Below are 20,465 nucleotides of genomic sequence, written 5' to 3'. Positions count from 1 at the left end.
AATAGTACATTTCATTTCAAAAACACATTTCAAATTGCACTGATGATAAACGACTAAACAGTGAGTCAAATATTACAGCGTAACAAAAATACCTACAGTATACCTCTAATCCTCAACTCATACAACCACACACACACACACACACACACACACACACACACACACACACACACACAGGCACAGCATATGCCTGCCCACAGACAGATAGTTCATTCACCTATCTATAGTGGACTATGCAAAGTATGCATGGCAGGGTCGTCCTCTTCCCTGAGCCAGCTGAAAACCTGACCACAGAAACTAGAAAAAAAAAAAAAAGCTAAACTGAAATCACAACATAATAGTGAATAAATAAAAGCAATCCCAGCTATAATGATGAGTTCCATAATTTAACTGCCCTAAAAATAAAAGTTCGGCTTGCATACTAGTTTCTATTTTTGGTAGAACATAAATATCTTTGTGTCTTGATCTTGTGTTGACCTGATGTTTCTCGCGAACTAATGTTATTTCTTTCTTTATGTTTACTGGTTTATTAGATCTTTTTATTTTATAAATCAATGCAAGAGACAGTTTTCTTATGCATTCAAGTACCATTGAAATTATATTTTAATTATTATTTGTCAAAAGTCAAAGTTGAGTACAGTACACCTCAAGTTTTGGTTAAAAATCAAATATCCACCATTTTTAAAACAATGAAAAATACAAAGAGTAGGGTGCAGTGGATAGCGGCCTCTAGTGGCAATGATGTTCGGTGGTCTGTCTATTTCATTTCTTCATCTTTCCTCTCCTCCTGCCGTCGCTGCTGCTTGTCCGTCTCCGTCCTCTAGGTGGTGCTGTTGGACCACAGCCTTGGTGGTGGTCTTCAGAAGGGCCTGCTGCTGCTCCCCATCCCATGCCGTCGCTGCTGCTTGTCCGTCTCCGTCCTCTAGGTGGTGCTGTTGGACCACAGCCTTGGTGGTGGTCTTCAGAAGGGCTTTGAGGCCCAGGTTGTCGATGTTGTACACGGCCAGGGCCACGTTCACGGCTGACATGAGACCAGAGTCTGTGGCGTTGCCTACTTCATCACCATACCTTCACCACCACATAGCAGGTCAGCGTTAACTTAAAATGAGATCTACTCAGGCCCCCAGACAGGTTTGAAGTTGCTAAACCTCACGAATTAGAAGGACAATATAATTCGACAGAACAAAGGATGGGTGTTGATTAGCCTCGATACCCAGGCTTTCATTTCGTCTGCGCGAAAAATGAAAGCCTGGATTTACGCATGGGCTGCACTGGTCTAAAAGTGGGAGTCAACCCTTCCGCGTAGGCGTCGCTCCAAAGTATGTGACGTCAGGGCTCTGAGCCGTGTGCACACCTCAAAATAACACTGTGAGGAAATCATTACCAGTGGAACTTCAAACGAGGCTATGCGAGGAAAATGAGGAGAATGGCTGAATAACCTACCACACCGTAAAGAAAAAAACCAACGTGTGCCAACTCTGTGGAAATAACTTTGACAGTCCGTTAGAATGGTATACTCCAGCAACCAGTGGTTTCTGCTTCTTTTATATTTAAATGAGATGAAGAAAGTCACCACTCACACCACACATTTCTCTGTGAATACTACTGCCACATGTCGACAGATATGTGTAGGTTAAAGAGGCTTTAGGGGAAACGTATTCATGCAGGAGGCCTTACGTGCACAATGAGGACAGGTATGGCTGTGCTCTAGTCTAGGTTGTCTATTTCTATGTTGTTGTGTTTGACAGTGTTTCCCAAAAAAGGACAGTGTCTGATTGGCTGGCATGCAGCCAATTAGGCCGCACACAGGCTTCTGTTTGCAGCCTAGAGGGGTGTGTTCAAGCTATGTGAAACCCAGCCATTACCTGTGAGAAAAGAATGATGGAATCGTTGAGTTTTGTTTTTGCCTCAATTTATCTTGGTATTTATTCATCAAATAAAAATCTAATAAAGAGTCTACAATAAATTACCGTATGAACAGCAAGATCACCGTCACCCAACACAGGCAGGCATTTCACTGCCACAGAACATGAGACATTTATGGAAGACAAAGACATGATGCTGTAGAGTGTCTGCACAAGGTCAAAGCAAAAGCCAAAGTTCAGAAGCCAGTGTAAATGAACCACATGTCCACAATAATGATGGAAAACAGAAAGTTCAGACTTGATTGGAGTTAGTAGTGGAGACCAGATAAACTCCTTCCTGTAGTCATATGTTGTGTGGTATGCCCAATACATTTTCCAGACCCCTAAACCTGAAGGAAGAGAAGAAAGAAAGAAAGAAAGAAAGAAAGAAAGAAAGAAAGAAAGAAAGAAAGAAAGAAGTGTGCAATCACATCAGTTCCCCAAACGAACCAAGAAGTAGTTAAAGGATATAAAGGGTGGCAAGCAAGTTTCTGGGTTCAATACTAATACTGCTTGGTTTGTTCAAAATTTAGGTAATCTTTTTTTTTTTAGAAAGATCACTTTAAGGGTCAATGAATGGTTTTGGAAAAACAGAGCAGCAACAAGTAGAGAATAAAGAATAAGACATTTGAATGACTAAACATCATTGAAAGAAAAATGGAAGCAGAAATTATTAAATGTGAATGTAGAAATGACCAAAATTGAGAGTAGAAAGGATTAAATATGGAAGTAGAAATGTGGTGTAGCCAGGATTTTTATTTTGGGTGGCCAAATTTGTATCAAAATATGGTTTTCATGACAAAGATGATCACACCAGGTAGGTCTACTGCGGATAATTCGCAAAGAAGCACAGTATTACAGGCAGATAGATGATGCAATGGTCCTGCACAAATTGAGTAATTTCTAAGTCTAAAAAGGAGTTGTTGGGGGAAGGTCGTTTGCTGCCCGAGTGCCCGTCCATCTATCGTTAAGCAGAGACATCAGGTTATTTGCGACCAAAGGTTGCATTTACTCTGAAATCCTGTGTCTCGTGTCCGTCACACCACCATATATCCAGCGCCAATCCATCATGCCTTGTGACATCACGTGACATCATGGAGACCCTTAGATCTCCATATATGGATCTGACCTCATAACATCACAGAGACCGTCACCCATGCGGATGCGCGCACAATAAAGTAAGTCTCTGAGCTCTACAAACTGGTGTGTGGATGTTCTTCCTCTTCCTTGATGTTTGCCTTGATGCCTGACACCCAGCACCTGGCCTGAATATAGGCATTGAGATGTGCACACAATCTTCTCTGTGAGCTACCCGCATTGAGTCGAAAAAATGACTAAACATGGAAGTAGTAATGAAGGCTCTCAGAACTTACTTGTACTTGACTGTTTTAACAGTCTCTGATGTTACACTCTTGCCAACAGTCTTGGCTCCAGTCTCCAGACCACTCCACATTGTAGTAAGACCTTTAAAGAACACAATTAAATATACAGTATAAATTGTATGCTTACTGAACCTATTTAACCCATTAAGACCTGTGGCCGATTCTGCAAATGCCTTCAGTGGTTCTCAAAACGTTTTCATAATTCAAAATTATTCAACACACACACACACACACACACACACACACACACACACACACACACCTTCAGCCTGGTGGAGACAATTACCTTGAACACTGCTAGCTGCCACCACCATGGCTGCATCCAGGTTGGATGCTCGGCCATCTTTGCTCTTCTTCATGGACTCTGGGATCAGTTTGGCACCGTGTTTTTTGACGTGGGGTGCCAGCTTGTCTCCGACACATCCAGCTACGGTGCACACTCCATTCACTGCAAAGAAGACACACGCCTCATTAACAGCATTGCCAGGTTTTGAGAGAGAAACAACCTTCAGTCAACCTCCATTGTCTAATGTTTTAGAGCAGTAGTTCTCAAACATTGCTCATGTCAAGGACTAATATGTATCTCACCAGTCGCCATGGACCCCTATGTGAAAATATTTTGTGACCCCCAAGAACAACTGGATTACTCATGGAAAGAATCGATTTGCAACTTTGTAAACTTACATCCAAGAAGCAACAAAACCGATTTAACCCGGACAGGTTACACATTTAAAAATTAGGTAATGAAAAGAGGGTGAGACAGTGTGCATGCATGCAGGGTGAGAGAGAGAACAAGCTAAGAGAGATGCGCTGACAATGAAAACTAATTTGCATTTTAAACAGTAAATACATACAGTATATTTTTGTATAGTTGTATTATGTTGCAATAATAATGTGTGGTTGTCACCAAATCCCAAGGTACACCAGTGCGCCTCGGCAGTCGGCACACTGCTTGGGAATAAACACTGTAACTGGCAGAAGAAAAAGTAATAGTTTATTATTCAATAGATGCTGTGTTTACTATGAAGTTGTTGGAGGTGTATTCATTTGTTTTCTCTCCCCGCTAGGTTGCAAATTGTTCTAATGAAGTCCCTGAGTTGTCTCACTTAGGAACATTCTAAAACAGGGTAGCTACTAGCTACAGACGTTTGCCTGTAGAATAATAACCTCACTTTGTCAACAAATATGTATATCCTTGCTGTCGGGCAGAAACCTCTTAATCTCCATATTCTAACTTTTTTGGTAAATTAACACCCTGGCCTACATAGTCATACTACAGCTTCACACAGTAAATCAACACCCTGGCCTACATGATCATACTACAGCTTCACACAATAGAAAAATGCGATGTGATGCATTTTGAGCTTGTAAATCTGCTACTTTAGTAGCTTTTGAATTTGAGTCCTGAAAACAGTTTTTGGACATAGAGGTTTCAACCCGACAAAGAGGATATCTTTTTCTAATGGTCTGAATCGTAACGACTTACCCAGAAACTGGCTGACCCTAACAGCGCCACCGGTGGCCTGTTTGGCCGCCTGCAGACTCTTGTTGACCCGGGGGCTGACCTCCGTGGGCGTGTTCTCAGGAGTGATGTGGTCACGCAGCTTGGACGCTCCTCTGTGGATGACCTTCCCAGTGGCCTCTGCTCCCTTCACAAAGCCTTTACTCAACCAGCTGGCCCCTGCAGAGAGAACATCGCCAAGATTCAACATTTACACATTCATTTAATTCACCAAACAATTTACAATTTGGGCATTTACCAGATGCTCTTAAACCAGAGACAATGGTAATCTAGGATCATAGTCAAACCAATAACCTATCATCAGTCTAAACATTATAATATTAATATTGCCAGGTCAACAAATTAATCTGGCATCGATCTACATAACATTCTACGTTATCTAAATTACATTTTAGCCTTTGCATAAGACTGCATGGTTGTCAAGGCTAGGGCATCTGCTACAGCAAGTGGGTTGAAGGCCCATTTTGATATTTACAAGTGAGTAAATAACACTATAAATAAAAAAATCACACCTGTGTGAAGTGAGGGGCAGGAATATATTAAAGTCTAACTCATGTTGCTATGATTAGGTGATGTAATGGTGATGTAAAACAAACAGTGACAAAACAAACAATAAATTCTCTTTATTGTTAATGGCATGTAATGTTTGTGTTAGGGACAAAAAGACGTAAATGTTCCCTTCATTGTCAATGGCGTTTTTAAAAACAAACATTGAACTAAAAACAAACATTAAACCTGTATATAGGAGGGGCTAGCTCCCCTCAAAAATACATACAAATACTAAAATAAGTAGTGAAAATAGCAGATCTACAAACTCTGTCTTTGTTATGATTCGCCCGCCCGCGCGCGCACACACACACACACACGCACACACACACACACACCTGACAAGATGCTTTGGGCCATCTTCTCGCTCCACTCAGGAAGGGGAAGTTTTTCCTCCTCTCCCGTTGCCATGGTAACATGTTGTGTCCCAGGCTTGGTGGGAAGCACAGGCACCTTCTCAGCCAGGTTGATGACCTCTGACCCCACAGCACCCTCCTCTGGAGCCTGGCAGACAGGACAGGAAGGACACCAAGTCACTCACTAAACATTAGACACTTTAACCTCTTATCTCCATATTTTAACTTTGTGTTTCTTTCGTAAACCGACACCTTACGTCCCTACTTGTTCATACTACAGCCTCCCACACAAAAGCATCAAAAATAGCAGATCTACAAGCTGAATGTGTGTGTGTGTGTGTATATGTATATATGCAGAGGTTCCAAACGGGGCGAGTCGCTCTCTCTCTCATGCGCGCGCTTTAATCATAACATGGTAATTGGTCAATACGTCCGCTATATTATTTCCTCTCGGAATGTCGGAAATAATCGGATCTCGGTCGGGCGCAGTGCCGCCATTTGAAAATAAATCTCTGAACAGGTCGGAATTGGACGAAACTTTCACGGATGCATTCGGGTTTGGTTTTTCCGATCGTAAAGGGTCGGAATCGGTAAAATGTCATAGATTAATATAGGATTTTGGGACAATTTTTTGGACCTCTAGTATACACGTCCAAAGCCCACCACGGGTTTATTAGAAAATATGTGTATACACGTCCTTAGCACAAAAGGTGTTAACACTCCTAAAGTTGCATATAATAACTTTTTTCTTTTGTATTTTTTTTATCCCATGATTTTGCAACTAATTTTTTCACCCAGTGTCAATTATCTAATCAATGTAATCCTGGGCGCTACACTTCCGCAGCCAACCTGGGGAGACAGCGGACTGACCTCATGCTTCCTTCTATGCATGAGGAGTCCAAGCTACTTCTTTTCACCTGACAGAGGAGAGTTTCCCTGGCCGGATGTAGCCCGTGGAAGGAACACGTCATTCTGACCAGTTCCTTTCCCCTCCATCAGGCGCCCCAACTGGCCAGGGAGAGGTAGTTTAGAAACCAGGATTACTGCATGTTTTTTGTGAGGGAACCTAACCTACCATAGGGGACACGGGGAGAACATGCAAACTCCACACAGAAAGGCCAACCCCGCCTCGGGTATGGGCACTGATGATGCGGAGGAGAGAACACACCCACAGAGGGGATCGAACGCAGGACCTTCTAGCTGTGAGGCGACAGCACTACACAGTGTGCCAATGTGCCCCAAGATGTATATAATAAGATATACTTACTGCTCTGATACTCTGGTGCAATACATGCGAGAGGTGAACTTAACCTCTGTCAAATTACAATTCAATGAAGAGGACTGTATTTTATAGGTCAATTGTACACACTGGAATTATCTTCTAGGCGATGTGTGTAACATCAAAGGTAAAGCGTATTTTAAAAGGAAATGTAAACATTACTATACAGTACACTCAAAACATGCAATAACATCTTAACTTACATACTGGATTGACTGAGCCAATTTAAATCTGCTGAATTTCTGTTGGTTTCTCTGTTAAATACACCCCAAATAGAAGTTTTAGTGACACTAAGTGACTTAGTATGTGACACTTGATTTTTGTAAGATTAACTTTTTGTAACCGATAGTGAAATTTTACATTGTGATTAATGTAGCGTCTCGAAATCTGAGGCCATGGTTCTCAGCAGGAAACCGGTGGATTGTGCAGTCCGGGTAGGGAATGAGGCATTACCCCAGGTGAAGGAGTTCAAGTATCTCGGGGTCTGTTTCACGAGTGAGGGGAGAACGGAGAAGGAGATCAGCCAGAGAGTTGAGCCAGAAGGCAAAGCTCTCTGTCTACCGAGCAATCTTCGTTCCTACTCTCACCTATGGTCATGAAGTGTGGGTCATGACCGAAAGAATAAGGTCACGAATACAAGCGGCCGAAATGAGTTTTCTTCGACGGGTGGCTGGCATCTCCCTTAGAGATAGGGTGAGAAGTTCAGTCACACGAGAGAGACTCGGAGTAGAACCGCTGCTCCTTCGCCTGGAAAGGAGTCAGCTGAGGTGGTTCGGGCATCTGTTTAGGATGCCTCTCGGGCGCCTCCCTAGGGAGGTCCTCGACGCATGTCCCACTGGGAGGAGACCCCGGGGCAGACCAAGGCGCAGTTGGAGGAAATACATCAACTCACTGGCCTTGGAACGTCTCGGAATCCCCCAGGAGGAAGTCACTAATGTTGCTCTGGAGAGGGAAGTCTGGAGCTCTCTGATGGAGCTGTTGCCCCCGCGACCCGACTACGGATAAGCGGTGGAAGATGGATGGATGGATGGATTAATGTATATTATTCCGGACCCCAGGAAGACACTGTCGTTAACGGCGAAGCTTCACTGCAGCCATTGAGCATCGCGGCAGCGTCAACGCAGGGAAGTTGCCCTTTTTAATCAATGAAGGGTGCTCCACTGCAGACGTTGCGTTCACCCTGATTACATTTTTGACGCCGTCCGAACACAACTCAACACAACACAGTTGGTGGAGCTTTGGCATAAGGTGGCAACTAATGGGGATCCGTTTAATAATAAACAAAGCTATTTGTGACAGTGCACCCGCTATAGCTACCCACCTGGATCCTGAGCTCAGCCAGTTGCGACAGCAGATCGCGGAACAGGTGTCTGTCGGGAACAGGCAGCTCAGAGGACAGCACGATGCCCATGTAGGACCCCGGGGTCTCTGCCATGGTGTCGGGGAACATGAAGATACCAGAGTTGGCCAGCAGCACCGGGGTGTCTGCCGTCAGGGGATAGAGCCAGTCACACACCTTAAAACACACACACACACACACACACACACACACACACAGTCATAAATAGTCCATAGTACTATACTTTATTTATTTTCCTTTGTTTTTTGCATTGCAGTGCCTGAGTCAAGCTGCTGGCAACAGCTCGGTACTGGCAGCTGAAGGTGGACCTAGGGAGAACCGGAGAACATCGCAGTGTCCACACTCAGGCCAGACATGGTCCTGGTGTCAGAAACAATAAGACAAGTGGTCCTGCTGGAGTTGACTGTTCCCTGGGAAGACCGGATAGAGGAGGCCTTTGAGAGGAAGAGGGCCAAGTATGAGGAGCTGGCAGGCGAATGCCGAAGCAGGGGATGGAGGACCGACGTAACCCCATCGGGTTTGGCCAGACGTGGCAGAAAAAGCATTGAGATGGCTGTGGATCAAGCGGGGAGATCAGTGGACCACACAAGCTACTTGGACACAAGCCAGGATCAGTCCTGGCTGGGCGAGGGTGACTGATCTTGAGACCCTAAACACCCGAAAACCTCAAGATACATCATTGCATGTGTCTAAGTTGCACCAAAAGTTTGTATTAGAACTTACAAGATTCAACTGAGACAATGGAAAAAAAAGACATTGGAAAATAAACAAAAGAAATCAAAATTAAAAAACATTATGTTATGCATTAGAGGATTATTCCATTTGGGCTGTCGGGGATTGCTTAATGTCTGATTTAAGATCTCTTCTTTTCCTTTCGGATTTTCCCTTCAGGGTTCGCCCTGTCCTCTGCCTCCTCTTCTCGCACACCAACTAACTTCATGTCCTCTTTCACTACATCCATACATCTTCTCTTTGGTCTTCCTCTAGGCCTCCTGCCTGGCAGTTCCAACCTCAACATTCTTCTACCAATATACTCACTATCCCTATGTGTCCAAACCATCTCAGTCTGGCCTCTCTGGCTTTATCTTCAAAACATCTGACATGCGCTGTCCCTCTGATGTACTCGTTCCTGATCCTATCCGTCTTTGTTACTCCCAGAGAGAACCTCAACATTTTAGTCTCTGCTATCTCCATCTCTGCTTCCTGTTCCTATCACACCTGACACTTTTCTCCACCCATTCCAACCTGCTTGCTTGTTTATTTTTTTTAATTTATATTTATTGTCCCACGATTTTGTAACCCATTTTTCACCCCTGTGTCAATTATCTAATGTGATCCTGGGCTCTACACACCCTCCGCCAACCTAGGGAGAGCAACGGACTTAACTCATGCTTCCTTCATGCTTGAGTGTCCAAGTTGCTCCTTTACACCTGACAGGGGGGAGTTTCCCTGGTTGGACGTAGCGCGTGGAAGGAACACGTTATTCCAACCAGTTCCTTTCCCCTCCATCAGGCGTCCCGGCTGGCCAGGGGGAGGCAGTTTAGAGACCAGGATTACTGCATGTTTTTGTGAGGGTACCTACCCTAGGGGACACGGGGAGAACATGCAAACTGCACACAGAAAGTTTGAAGAACCTGGAAGTCTGCCGGAAGTACCGCAAATAAGGAGTTGGCCTCCCTCAATATTGGCCTCAATATTGAGGCCTCAATATTGGCCTTATGACCCCCTCTATACATGGCACGGCTTTGTCAGAGAAGGAACCATTATAGAGTGGTGGTATAGGCCCATTAGGCCCAGTGCCAGCCCAGGCATACAGGCAGGCATGTGGACAACAGCTGTGACCGGCAGAGTGACCCCTCGCAGGGCAGAGCAACAACAGAAGTGTGGAGTCATCTGTTTAATGGGAGCATTGTACTGCTGGGACACAGAGCACCAGAGAGCGGTCAGCGCTGGTCTGTCTGCCTGCGACTTTGGGCAGGTCCACAGTATGCTTGTTGTTTGTTTGTTTGTTGATGAGAACATGTCTGTACTTGTCTGCACACGTGGACTATTCCATTTATTTTAGTCTCCTTTTAAGACTGCTGAAATGTGTTTTATTGCTTGTTGAATTCTGATACCCAAAACTTGTGTATCGGTCGATACCGATTAAAGTCTAACTGCTCAGACACATATGACGTAAATTCTCCATTCATTGTCAATGGGAATTTAATCTTTGTGTAGGACGAAAATAGCCGATTTGCTCGTCTACATAATACATAAATTCTCCATTCATTGTCAATGGCATATAATGTTTGTGTTAGGACAAAATAGCTGATTTGCTCGTCTACATATGACGTAAATTCTCCATTCATTGTCAATAGCATTTAATGTTTGGGTTAGGACAAAATAGCCGATTTGCTCAGACACATGATGTAGAAGTCGTAGATTCTCCATTCATTCATGTTTGTGTTAGCTGAATATAGGAGGGGCTAGCGCCCCTCAGAAATCATCAAATCATCATACATCATCTCATTCCGCCCAATCACAATTTGCGTCCTCAATTTATGTCTTCATTGTTCACACAATGTTTGTGTTTACTGTTTACACAAACACTCAAAGCTGGCCATTCATTGTCAATGGCATTCAATGTTTGTTTTAGGACAATGTTGCTGGACATAGGATCTAGGTTCTCAAACTGGGGCTCAGAGACTCTCAGGGTTCCTTGATGGGGTTCACAAGTCTAACACATAAACGCATAAAGGTCCATTTGGCTCCATTTGCACACTCAGGTCCTTGAAATTAAAAAGTTTGAGAAAATACAAAATTCCATTAATGATTGTTAAAGTGCAGCTACAAATTAGGAAAATAACGGAAATAGTACAGTAAAGGTGGTTGCACATCGGGTTTTTCGGAAAACCCGATGGAGAAACGCTGCTAAAAATGAGAAAAACACATTCTGTGTGCAGGGACCTTAAGAGTATAAACAGTAGTGTAACATCAACTGTATTCCAAATATTATTGTAAATTAAATATCATGTGATAAATGATGTGATATCGGATTTGCACAGACTGGCATACTCGCAGATACCAGTATTTTATGTAGTATCGGCAGCTTTCCGAAACAACTCTACATAAATAAATGTACTATAGCTGTATTATCTGATTCGTAGTCTACGATCCTCACATTGGAAGCATCTGGCCTTGCCGTTATCCCACCCATGCAGCTGCAGAGTGAGTGAAATTAAAACATTGTGACTTCTCCTCTGGTTAACTTCTTTTCTGGTACATTCCACACAAAATGGATAATTTAATTTTGCCGTTCTAGCAACCTCCTTTTATGCGTAGGCTGGCTCTAATTCCAAACTGGATTATTTTTTTTTGCCATCAGGAATATACAAAATGACAACTTTCTTAGCTTTGTACAATATGCTCTTCTAACAACTCTATTCTTACTTCAAGTATGCAAGGGGCATGCCCATCGGGAATGAAGGCCTAGGTTTATAGTCCACAACAGTATCAAGGGATTTAGGAATAAACACGGGATGTGATAAAACTGTACATCAAAATCCAGTTGTGATGTCTTAAAATATCCCCTGATAATCACCAATCAATATTCAACAAACTGGCAATACTATCCAAAGGTTCCCAAGATATATTGTTCACTTTTGTCTGAACAAATTTATTCACAATAGGTATCAGATTTGAACAAAGGTGGGTATTACAAATCTTGACAAAATTATATTCTCTTATGGGGGTCCTTCGCATGAAAATGTTTGAGAACCTCTATAGGCCTCCTTTCTACCAAAAGAACCATTCTAGATTTTTGGAACATTGATCCGACCTGTGTTTCCACCTGTTTTAAGCCCCTTGTAATTGGGGGGCGGCTTAACTGAATGAGTCCCCAGTTGCCCCAAGGTTCAATTCTAGGCCTGGCCAACAATGTGTCAAATATAAACAGTGGAAGTGTCCATTTCACAGGAAGAATTAAATCAATGGCAGTGACACAACCACTTTGGTTCGTAGTTCAAGGCAAGGTTTGTAGTTATTTTTTGGTTGCAGTTCCGAACCAACAGAGTTCTGAAACGATTAATTTTCAGTGGAAACACGGGTAAAAAATTAGGCAGGGAAAAAAGAACGGAACCGGTTCAACTCCAGGGGGAAAGAGAGCCTTTCTGATGCAAAGGCTCATGCATGCCTGCATACACGCTCACACAAACATGCCTGTTTCAGCCCCACACACCCTCATGGAATGATCTTACAAATAAAGTAAAGTTCTTACATGCAGAACTGCTGACGGTCTCCCGCTGGCCGAAGAATCCTTGCTCCGACACCCAAAGCTGATGATGCGCAGAAACCCTGGATGCGACAGGGAGCTGACCTGCCCGTCCGGTGTCACAAAGAACAGCTGCACTCCAGAGTGAATGAGCAGCAGCTCCTCTCCTTCTTCTCCACCCGTTGTTCCTCCTAACATCTGTCCAGCCAGCCCCAGGCCCCGTGAGGCTGGGCTGTAAGCCGGCAGGCTGTGGTGGCCGCCAGTGTGCCGTGGTGTGTAGGCTGGAGGCTGGTCTTCAGGTGGCCAGCAGGCAGGTAGAGAGGGGTGGGTTGTTGTTCCTAGAAGGCACCAGAAGGGAGCACATATGTGTGGGGGAGAATGGTTGTAGTTAGCTGAAAGTAATGAAATAATAACTAGAATAGAATATATTGATTGTTTTTCATGCGTTTATGAGGTGACAGTACTTCATTAGACACCTTTTTGTGTGATACTGTATGTGTATGTGCAACGATGTGTTCCCTCTGTATTTAGGGTTTCTTCCTGGAGGCTGAAACCTTGACAGTCAAACGTGCCAATGAAGAAAACAGTGATATAGTGACATGACAATATCATCTCCTCCCCTAACCAGGTGGATCACCACCATCAGGCAAACTTAATGAACTGCTGGGGGTGTGTCCACATAAAGACATTTCAACAAATACTGTACACTTTTTTGAAAAGATTCTTTCTCCTTATATAATAATACCTGATGATCAAAAATCATGGCACTCCATCTTAAAAAGAAAAGTAAGTCACCTAAACTGAACTATAGCAACAACACAAACAGTATACAAGTCGAAATTAAAAAATATAATAACCTTGGTGGGATGGCTTGGGGGAGGCAGGCCCGACTGGTGGTGCTGGTGTCGGGACGAGGAGGTTTGGGGCTGGGGGGGTCGTGGTCTGTGTGGTGGCGAGGGCAGCTACGGAAGGGTACAGGTGGTGTAGAGAGCTATGAGGAGGCTGAACGTTGGGTCCCAGAGTGGGGTAGAAATTATCCGACTCCCGGCCTGCCGGCCTCTGCTGGCTCTCTGTCGTAAGCTCGACAGCACTCTCCAGCTCGGGGATGTGAGCGATTAGATTCTGGAGGGTCTCCCCCATCTTCTGCTGGAGCTGCCTGGCAGTGTCCCAGCAGGGTGATCCTCCCTGGTGCCTGGCTACCCCGGTGGGAACCTCCAGGCCCTGGGTGAGGTGCTTCCTCCCCGTCCTGTAATACTCCAGGGCCTCTGGCCGTCTGTCGGCCTCCTCGGCAGCCATGCCTCGCTTCAGGCAGTGCAACGCCTGCTCATACTGGTCCTTGATGAGCAGCAGCTCGGCAGGTTCAGCCATACTCTTAATTGTTCCAGAGGCTAGAACAAAAAGGCACAGGGAAGCTGCCTTTGCTTTTAGCTATTATGGTCCTAGCCTTCTTTGGAACAGTCTGCGGGGTCACTGAAACAGTTGACAAATGACAATGAATTTTAAATAGTATTGCTACTGTACCTAGGTTTCTGCACTACTTGTTTGTATTTGTATCTTTTGTATGTGCTTTTATATCTAAAGGACAATAAAACAATGAAAAAGACAGCACACCAGCTCTGACACCACAAATCGCTGTGTCGGGCATAAAACTCATCTCCAAATTTTAACCTAATAAAAAAATGCTCTTAAATTGGACATCAACTTCTTGAGTCTTCAAAAAGCATTTTGGGTAGACCTATGACAGTTGCACATTCTTTCGTCATTTCTCATTTGCAATATTAGACAATAATTTCAGAAACTTGATTCCTTTATATTGGATATATGTACGTAGGCCAATATTCATAAGAATGCAGTTACTCAAACATTTTATTTCTTTACACTTTCGGGATGCCCACTAAAGGAAGGGCCTTTAGTGCTCAGCACTCTTGCTAAGCAGGCTACTTCTTAGTTGCCAACAATTACGAACAAGCAGCCACAGGCACAGCCACTGAATAAAAGTCACCATAATGATAAACTATATAGTCAAAGTAGCCAAGTAGGCTAAGTGTTGTTTCACGAGTCATTGTGCCAATTGCTAAACACAGGTAGGCCTACCTAAAAGAAAACTCCAGGTATGCGAGAGATTCCGCACCGGTTTAACGTATACACATCTGGTTTTACCTGAACAGCGAGACAGGCTAATTAACAGCAAGTGCCCTTTCTAGGGGGGAAATAGATAGGTCCTTCTAGCCTTCAGCTCCATGGAATGGCCAATTTATAACTACAAGAAAGAGATTAATTAAACCGGCCTACAGACAGTACGTCGCAAATTTGCAATTGCTCAGTGGGATCTCTGTCGGGCCTCTGCTCTGCCTCTACCTCTAAAGTATTGAGAACTTTATGCGAATTGACACTTTAATAAAATGGAATTACCTTGACAGGAAAAAGCACGGCACATGGGTAGAAAAGATATAAAGTTGCTCCTAGTGTACGGACAGTCTCGCCAGTTTCTCTAGTCTAGCACTCTAGTAGTCCTGTCTGTGTCACGCACATCATGTTTTCAGTGGTGTGCACTGTAGTGTTGACTGTGTTGTGTTGTGTCTGAAAGGGGCGCAGCCGCGCAGCCCGTCCTGCGCTGAAAGCTTCAATCAACCGTCTCTCCTCCCATCCCCATCAGCTGAAGTTGGCTTTGATCACCACTAGAGGTCCTCCCAAAACAACTTTAGGCCTACTTGTTTCTGTAGTAAACCACATTTTAAGGTCCGCACACTGGAATAAGCTCCAAAATCAAGGCTCCTTACACCATAGGGGACATGTTTCGAGCCACGCAGCTCTTCAGCAAACCATAAATCTGTTTACACAAGCTATATAGGCAGCGCCGTATACTGTATGCTCAGGCGAACATCATGCTTGGGGGAGGAAATTCCACTCATGTTCACCTGAGGTTAAAGTAAATCTCTTCAGAGCATACTGCACCCCCCTCAATACCGCCCCCTTGTGGGTTACATTTAAGAAAGCAAGTATGTATAAACTCAACTGCAGGTTGCCTATAATGATTGCATGCGTATATTATTGAACAAACCAAGGTGGAGCAGTGCAAGTGAGTTATTCTGTAGTGTGGGAGTATACACTATTACACTTTATGCCTTACTGAGAAACTTAATGTATACATTTATGAGTCGGCTCAATGAGTCTCAAAACTGCATTATGCTGCTATGTAACTCCAGCTTCAGTAGCACTAGTTACCGGTCTGCTTTTTGGAAGCACTGGTATGAATGTTTATCGTAAAAATGATGTTTTTATGGATTAGGGGTGTTTCTTCTCTGTATGTAGCGTTTTGTGTGGTCTGTTGTTTATTGGACCCTGAACAAATAAAGTTGATTGATATAGTAAAGACATACATTTCTGGGGTCAGTGATTAGTGTTGGCTTGGTTAATCCAACAAGTAAATAGATCAAGACACAATGGAATAACAAGCCCCCAGGGCTGTATAATTTTACAAACTGTTAAACTCAAACTGGAAACAGTAAAGAAACACCAAAATATAGTTTTGTTTGTTTTATTATGTATAACATACATATGCAGTCAATGATTCTATGGGATCCTCAGAACCAAACAGACTGATAAAAATTTAGATATAAAACTACCCACTTTTAAAAGAGACTAAGACAAACAGTGTGGGATATTAGTGCATGTGATGTGGTGCACAGTAAACAGAGCTTAATGGGGTCCATAATCAAGGAACAAGTACTGTATGTCACTTACTAGTCTACTTAAAATACATTTATAAAACTCCTGCACATTGACTAAAATGGCATCTACCAAAATATGTAAACACAAATCGTTAAAATCGTCTACCACTAGTCTAGGAGACTTGTCATGGTCCCATTGAGTAAAGGAAAACAAGAAAAAAAAAAAAACTTCCAGCATGAGGGGCTGTTCATGGCAAGGGGATGACAGCAGGTACACTCATCTGCGACACGTAGTCATACCTAGAGTAGAGAATAATAGTTTAGTGGAGGATACAATTCTGACACATGCATGCAGAGAATGGACTCATTACAGTGGAGAGCATGATTTCAAGCAATGATCCAGACCATGGATGATTTATTAAGGTAGTTCAAAATGTGACAAAGCTCAATAATGGAAGCCTTGGAATGATTCAGTCTGGTGAGCTGGCCTTTAGAGCAGAAAAGCTGAACACCATAAGTTTTGTTCTAGTAAATCTGTAGAGGTGGTCTCCTTACTCTTCCATTGAGAAATTTCAACCCTAGTGTTGGGTAGGACACAAGGTTGTACCTTTTACGTATTCAATTAACAGTCAGTAAAGATTTGGCCAAAAACAACTATTTTCCATGTGGTCCCATGTTAAATGTATTTGGGCCTTAATAGCATTTCGGACAATGTTGCAATTGCCTCTCCATTGGGAGAGCAAGACATTGAATTTAAGGATTGTATGCATTAAAAGCATAAATTGTTAAAATTAACTCAGTTTTCCTAGAGCAGCTTGTGTCAACTTGATATGTAGTGCTGGAAAGTGACTCACTTTGAACAGTTGTACCTTTCCCGGATTGCCTTCTGAGGGAGCGTCTTTGCAGTCGTGTAAAGTTTGTGGAGGTCTTTCAGGCAGGGCGCCAACTCAGCCAAGGTGTAACCAGTGAAGGATTCCAATGAGACAGGCTAAAAATTAAAATAGTACCATCATTCATGTCTCCTGCTTCATGCAGCAATTACTTTCAACCTTAGTGAACCCATTTTGAGAATGTAATTTGTGAAAACATTCAGAAATGTAGGAAAAGAGTTTGTACAAAAGAGCTTGTAAATCAGCCATTTTAAGTATATGCTGTGATGTTCCGTCAAGGACCATCATACAAGAAGCCAGCATATTTTATTCAATACGCATTTTGACCCGAGATCAGATCCTAAAAATGTTCTACATCCAGACTTTTCTGAAAAAGCTATGTTTCTATGTCAGTCGCTCTTCGATTTTTCAAAAATGGCAGACCTACAAGCTCATAGCGCGCCCAGCTTGTAGATCGAGGACCAATTTTATCCAGTTACAAGACTTTCAAACGATAGTTTATTCTAAAAAGAAACTACTACATTTCAACAAAATCAAACCTAGTGAAAATAGCAGCTATACAAGCCCACGAGCATGCATGGCCATTTACTAGTTTGTGTCCCAGGGAGACATCAAATGCATATTTTGGGCCTCAAGCTAAAGTTAGGAACAGAAACCACTGCTCAACATGGCACATGGTTGTGACCTCGCTGGGTTCACAATGGTGCAGAGAATACATACCCATAGATTTCCATTGATTGTGTAGTTGGCCAGGCAGTAGGCTGCAGCCGCCACTACAGAGGGGACAGACTGCCTACTGGATAGTGCCAACAGGCTCAGGTCCGACACATACTGAAACGGAAAGCAGCAAAAGGTCACATTTAGGCCTGTCACAATGACAATTTACCTTACCATTGTCAAATGATAACCAATTGCATTGGTAAACTAAATTAGATGTCCGTTTGGCTTCTAGGCTTCGGAAATAGCCCATACATGCTCGCAACAAAGTGAGCTTTAGACCCATCATTTACACCATCCCAATCTGATTAGCTAAACAGGATTGAGTCCCCACACTAGCAGTTTCCTCAACAATTGGTCAGTATGTAGAAAGAATCATATAGTTTAAATTGAAGGTTGAGGCTTTAACCTTTACTTTTGTGAATTAGGGATAGTTTGACCCACTCGAATACTTAAATTATATATATATACAAAAATGAAATAGCTTTGCTTACCAAGGCAAGGCTCTCAGTCTGGGAGCAGACAGACTGAATGGTCAGGTACTCCTTCAGGAAATAGTCTATGGTGGGCGTGGACAACTGAAAGGCCAACACCTTGAGGAAGATGATCTCTATCTTAATCAGTTTAGCCCTGGTGTAAGTGTCGTCTGTGATGTACACAAACTCCTTCAGCTCAGGTGGGTAGATCTCCTCATATTTCCTACAATATTAGCAAATATCAGCATGTTTCCATTGGCATCAAAAGGTATGGTTTCAAGTGGTTAAATTCAGAGACTTACGAAGCTATCATTAAGGCAGCAGTGCCCACTAGCTGCAGCTCGCTCCGCTTCACACACTTTGTGAGGGAGAGGAAGCGGTCCAGGTAGCCAACAGCCAGATGCAGGGTCTCGTTACACAGCTTGTACTCAATGCTGACCTCCACCAGCCAGTCTACCAGAACCAACCGCATGTTGCTGGTGAGTTCTGGATGATGTTGCAGCAAGTCTACCCTGGGCCTGAACTTCAGCTGAAAGACAAAAACAGTAGCATGGATTAAAGCCAATTAAAATAGTCTTATTATCATGTGCAATTTGTAAAACAGTGTCTTCTGTGCAATTTAGAAAACTGTGCCGTAAACATTTCCTAAAGACAAGATGTAAAATTATGTTTTAGATAATATTGTTCATGCAGTTCTACCACCAACCAGTTGAAGAAATATGAGGCTTTTATGAACAATCTAAGACGATTAGGGTGCTCAGGAAGATGCTTCTGACCACCAAAAGGCTCAAATTTCACTGAATAGCCCATCTACAAGCTCTCAATGTAGACACATTGGGAGCTTGTAAATACGTCAGTGCCATTTTCACCAGATGACTGAAATCAGTCATGTCGACTGATAAACTTTAATTCACTACGTCTGTTGACAGACGTACCCCAAGCCACAGTAGAGTTTATGAATGCATGATTTGCGCAACAGGATAGACATAGACAACATGAACATGCGAGGATGGTTCCATTTTGTACTTCTCTCTGCTGCAAGTAGTGGTGAATGTCCTCCCTGTACTCAACCGCACAAAACACATCATGTGAATTCAGGGAGTCATCTGGTAGGGTGGAATCCATAGTTTCATCTGCATGTACAAGTTACAAGTGCAAAAGTTAACCAGATGAAAAGCCTTAAACGTTTTTTTTTGTTTTTTTTAAAGCTTCAATTTTAGTCTCACCTGTGGTCAGATCAAGGAAGAGTCTGAAATCGTTGTGTTGCTGCATAGAATAATCTTCATGAGTCTCACTGGCATCCATGTCATGAAAAACTGGAAGACAGATTTAGTTGGATAAATTTATGTTGAGCATGATAACCAATGCAAAGCTGCCAGGAACATAGTTGTTCAGAAGATACAGAACAGCACAGTAATACCATGCTAATCTATTGGCCTGGAGCAGCTTCCATTTCATCTTTAACTCTCATTGCTTGTAGATTTAAAAAATGTTGTGCCATGTGCATATACACACAAAAAAGTGGCTACATAGAAAGGTGCAAAAGTATACCCCGGTCATCAGTTTGATTATCACAGGCAGAGGTGGAGATCGGATAAGCCAGGAGGGTGGATGTAGAGCTGTCTGAGCAAGAGCCATGATCAGGAAGCCGCCCTCCCTTAGAGGAACAAACCAGAGTGTTAAGGCTCATACATAGTCTGGATTTACGGTGGTTAGGTGACCACCGAACTACAACCTGACTTCACGAGCCGCGGTGAAGAGCAAACCACCACCGCTCCAGCCCTTCTCTGTTTTTACTCAGCACCGCTCAATGTTATTTCAGCTCACCACCGGAGCGGTGGTCACCTCACCACCGAAAATCCAGACTATGAATAGGCCTTTAGGCACCAAGAGAAGAACATTTAATGTTGTCCTTTTAACTCACTCACCTCATCAACACATTTGATGTTCTGCACAGTCTCTTGCAAGACACCAAGCACTCTCCTTTGTTGGGGTTTCTGCACCTGCGAGGTTACTTCATGTTTGGAGACAAAGTTGTCGGAGCGGAGGCCGAGCCGGACATTAGTTCTGAGGGAGTTCATCTTCAAACAGTAATTACCTGGAGAAATGA

At 43.3% G+C, this 20,465-nt stretch overlaps 2 protein-coding genes across 2 annotated transcripts; both read right to left on the bottom strand.

Moving 5' to 3' along the window:
• Window positions 1-1,923: 1,923 nt before the first annotated feature.
• On the bottom strand, window positions 1,924-15,113 carry sparta (spartin a). The gene is made up of 9 exons (XM_083784358.1): window positions 15,014-15,113; window positions 13,459-14,071; window positions 12,608-12,939; window positions 8,311-8,505; window positions 5,693-5,858; window positions 4,773-4,967; window positions 3,573-3,734; window positions 3,278-3,368; window positions 1,924-2,254 (listed from the first exon to the last, which is right to left on the bottom strand). The coding sequence occupies exons 2-9, from the start codon at window positions 13,967-13,969 to the stop codon at window positions 2,209-2,211; spliced, it is 1,698 nt and encodes a 565-aa protein (XP_083640484.1). The 5' UTR covers window positions 13,970-14,071; window positions 15,014-15,113; the 3' UTR covers window positions 1,924-2,208.
• Window positions 15,114-16,520: 1,407 nt separating this feature from the next.
• On the bottom strand, window positions 16,521-20,436 carry ccna1 (cyclin A1; the record flags this gene model as incomplete). Its single annotated transcript, XM_083759135.1, has 6 exons — window positions 16,521-16,572; window positions 17,142-17,260; window positions 17,883-17,993; window positions 18,374-18,578; window positions 18,658-18,884; window positions 20,284-20,436. The coding sequence occupies 6 exons, from the start codon at window positions 20,434-20,436 to the stop codon at window positions 16,521-16,523; spliced, it is 867 nt and encodes a 288-aa protein (XP_083615261.1).
• Window positions 20,437-20,465: the final 29 nt, after the last annotated feature.

Source organism: Protomyctophum parallelum (genome assembly GCF_964188405.1).
Source record: "Protomyctophum parallelum genome assembly, chromosome: 1".
Classification (NCBI taxonomy): Eukaryota; Metazoa; Chordata; class Actinopteri; order Myctophiformes; family Myctophidae; genus Protomyctophum; species Protomyctophum parallelum.
The sequence above is the reverse complement of the archived record's forward strand: the minus strand, read 5'-3'. Positions and strand labels throughout refer to the sequence as shown.

Coding starts and splice junctions, on each gene's coding strand:
- sparta (XM_083784358.1), bottom strand. CDS start 13,969: ATGGCTGAACCTGCCGAGCTGCTGCTCATCAAGGACCAGTATGAGCAG. Junction 8,506..12,607: donor GACCGTCAGCAGTTCTGCAT/GTAAGAACTTTA, acceptor GTGTGTTTTAAG/GTGTGTGACTGGCTCTATCC. Junction 4,968..5,692: donor GGCCCAAAGCATCTTGTCAG/GTGTGTGTGTGT, acceptor TTCTCTCTGCAG/GGGCCAGCTGGTTGAGTAAA.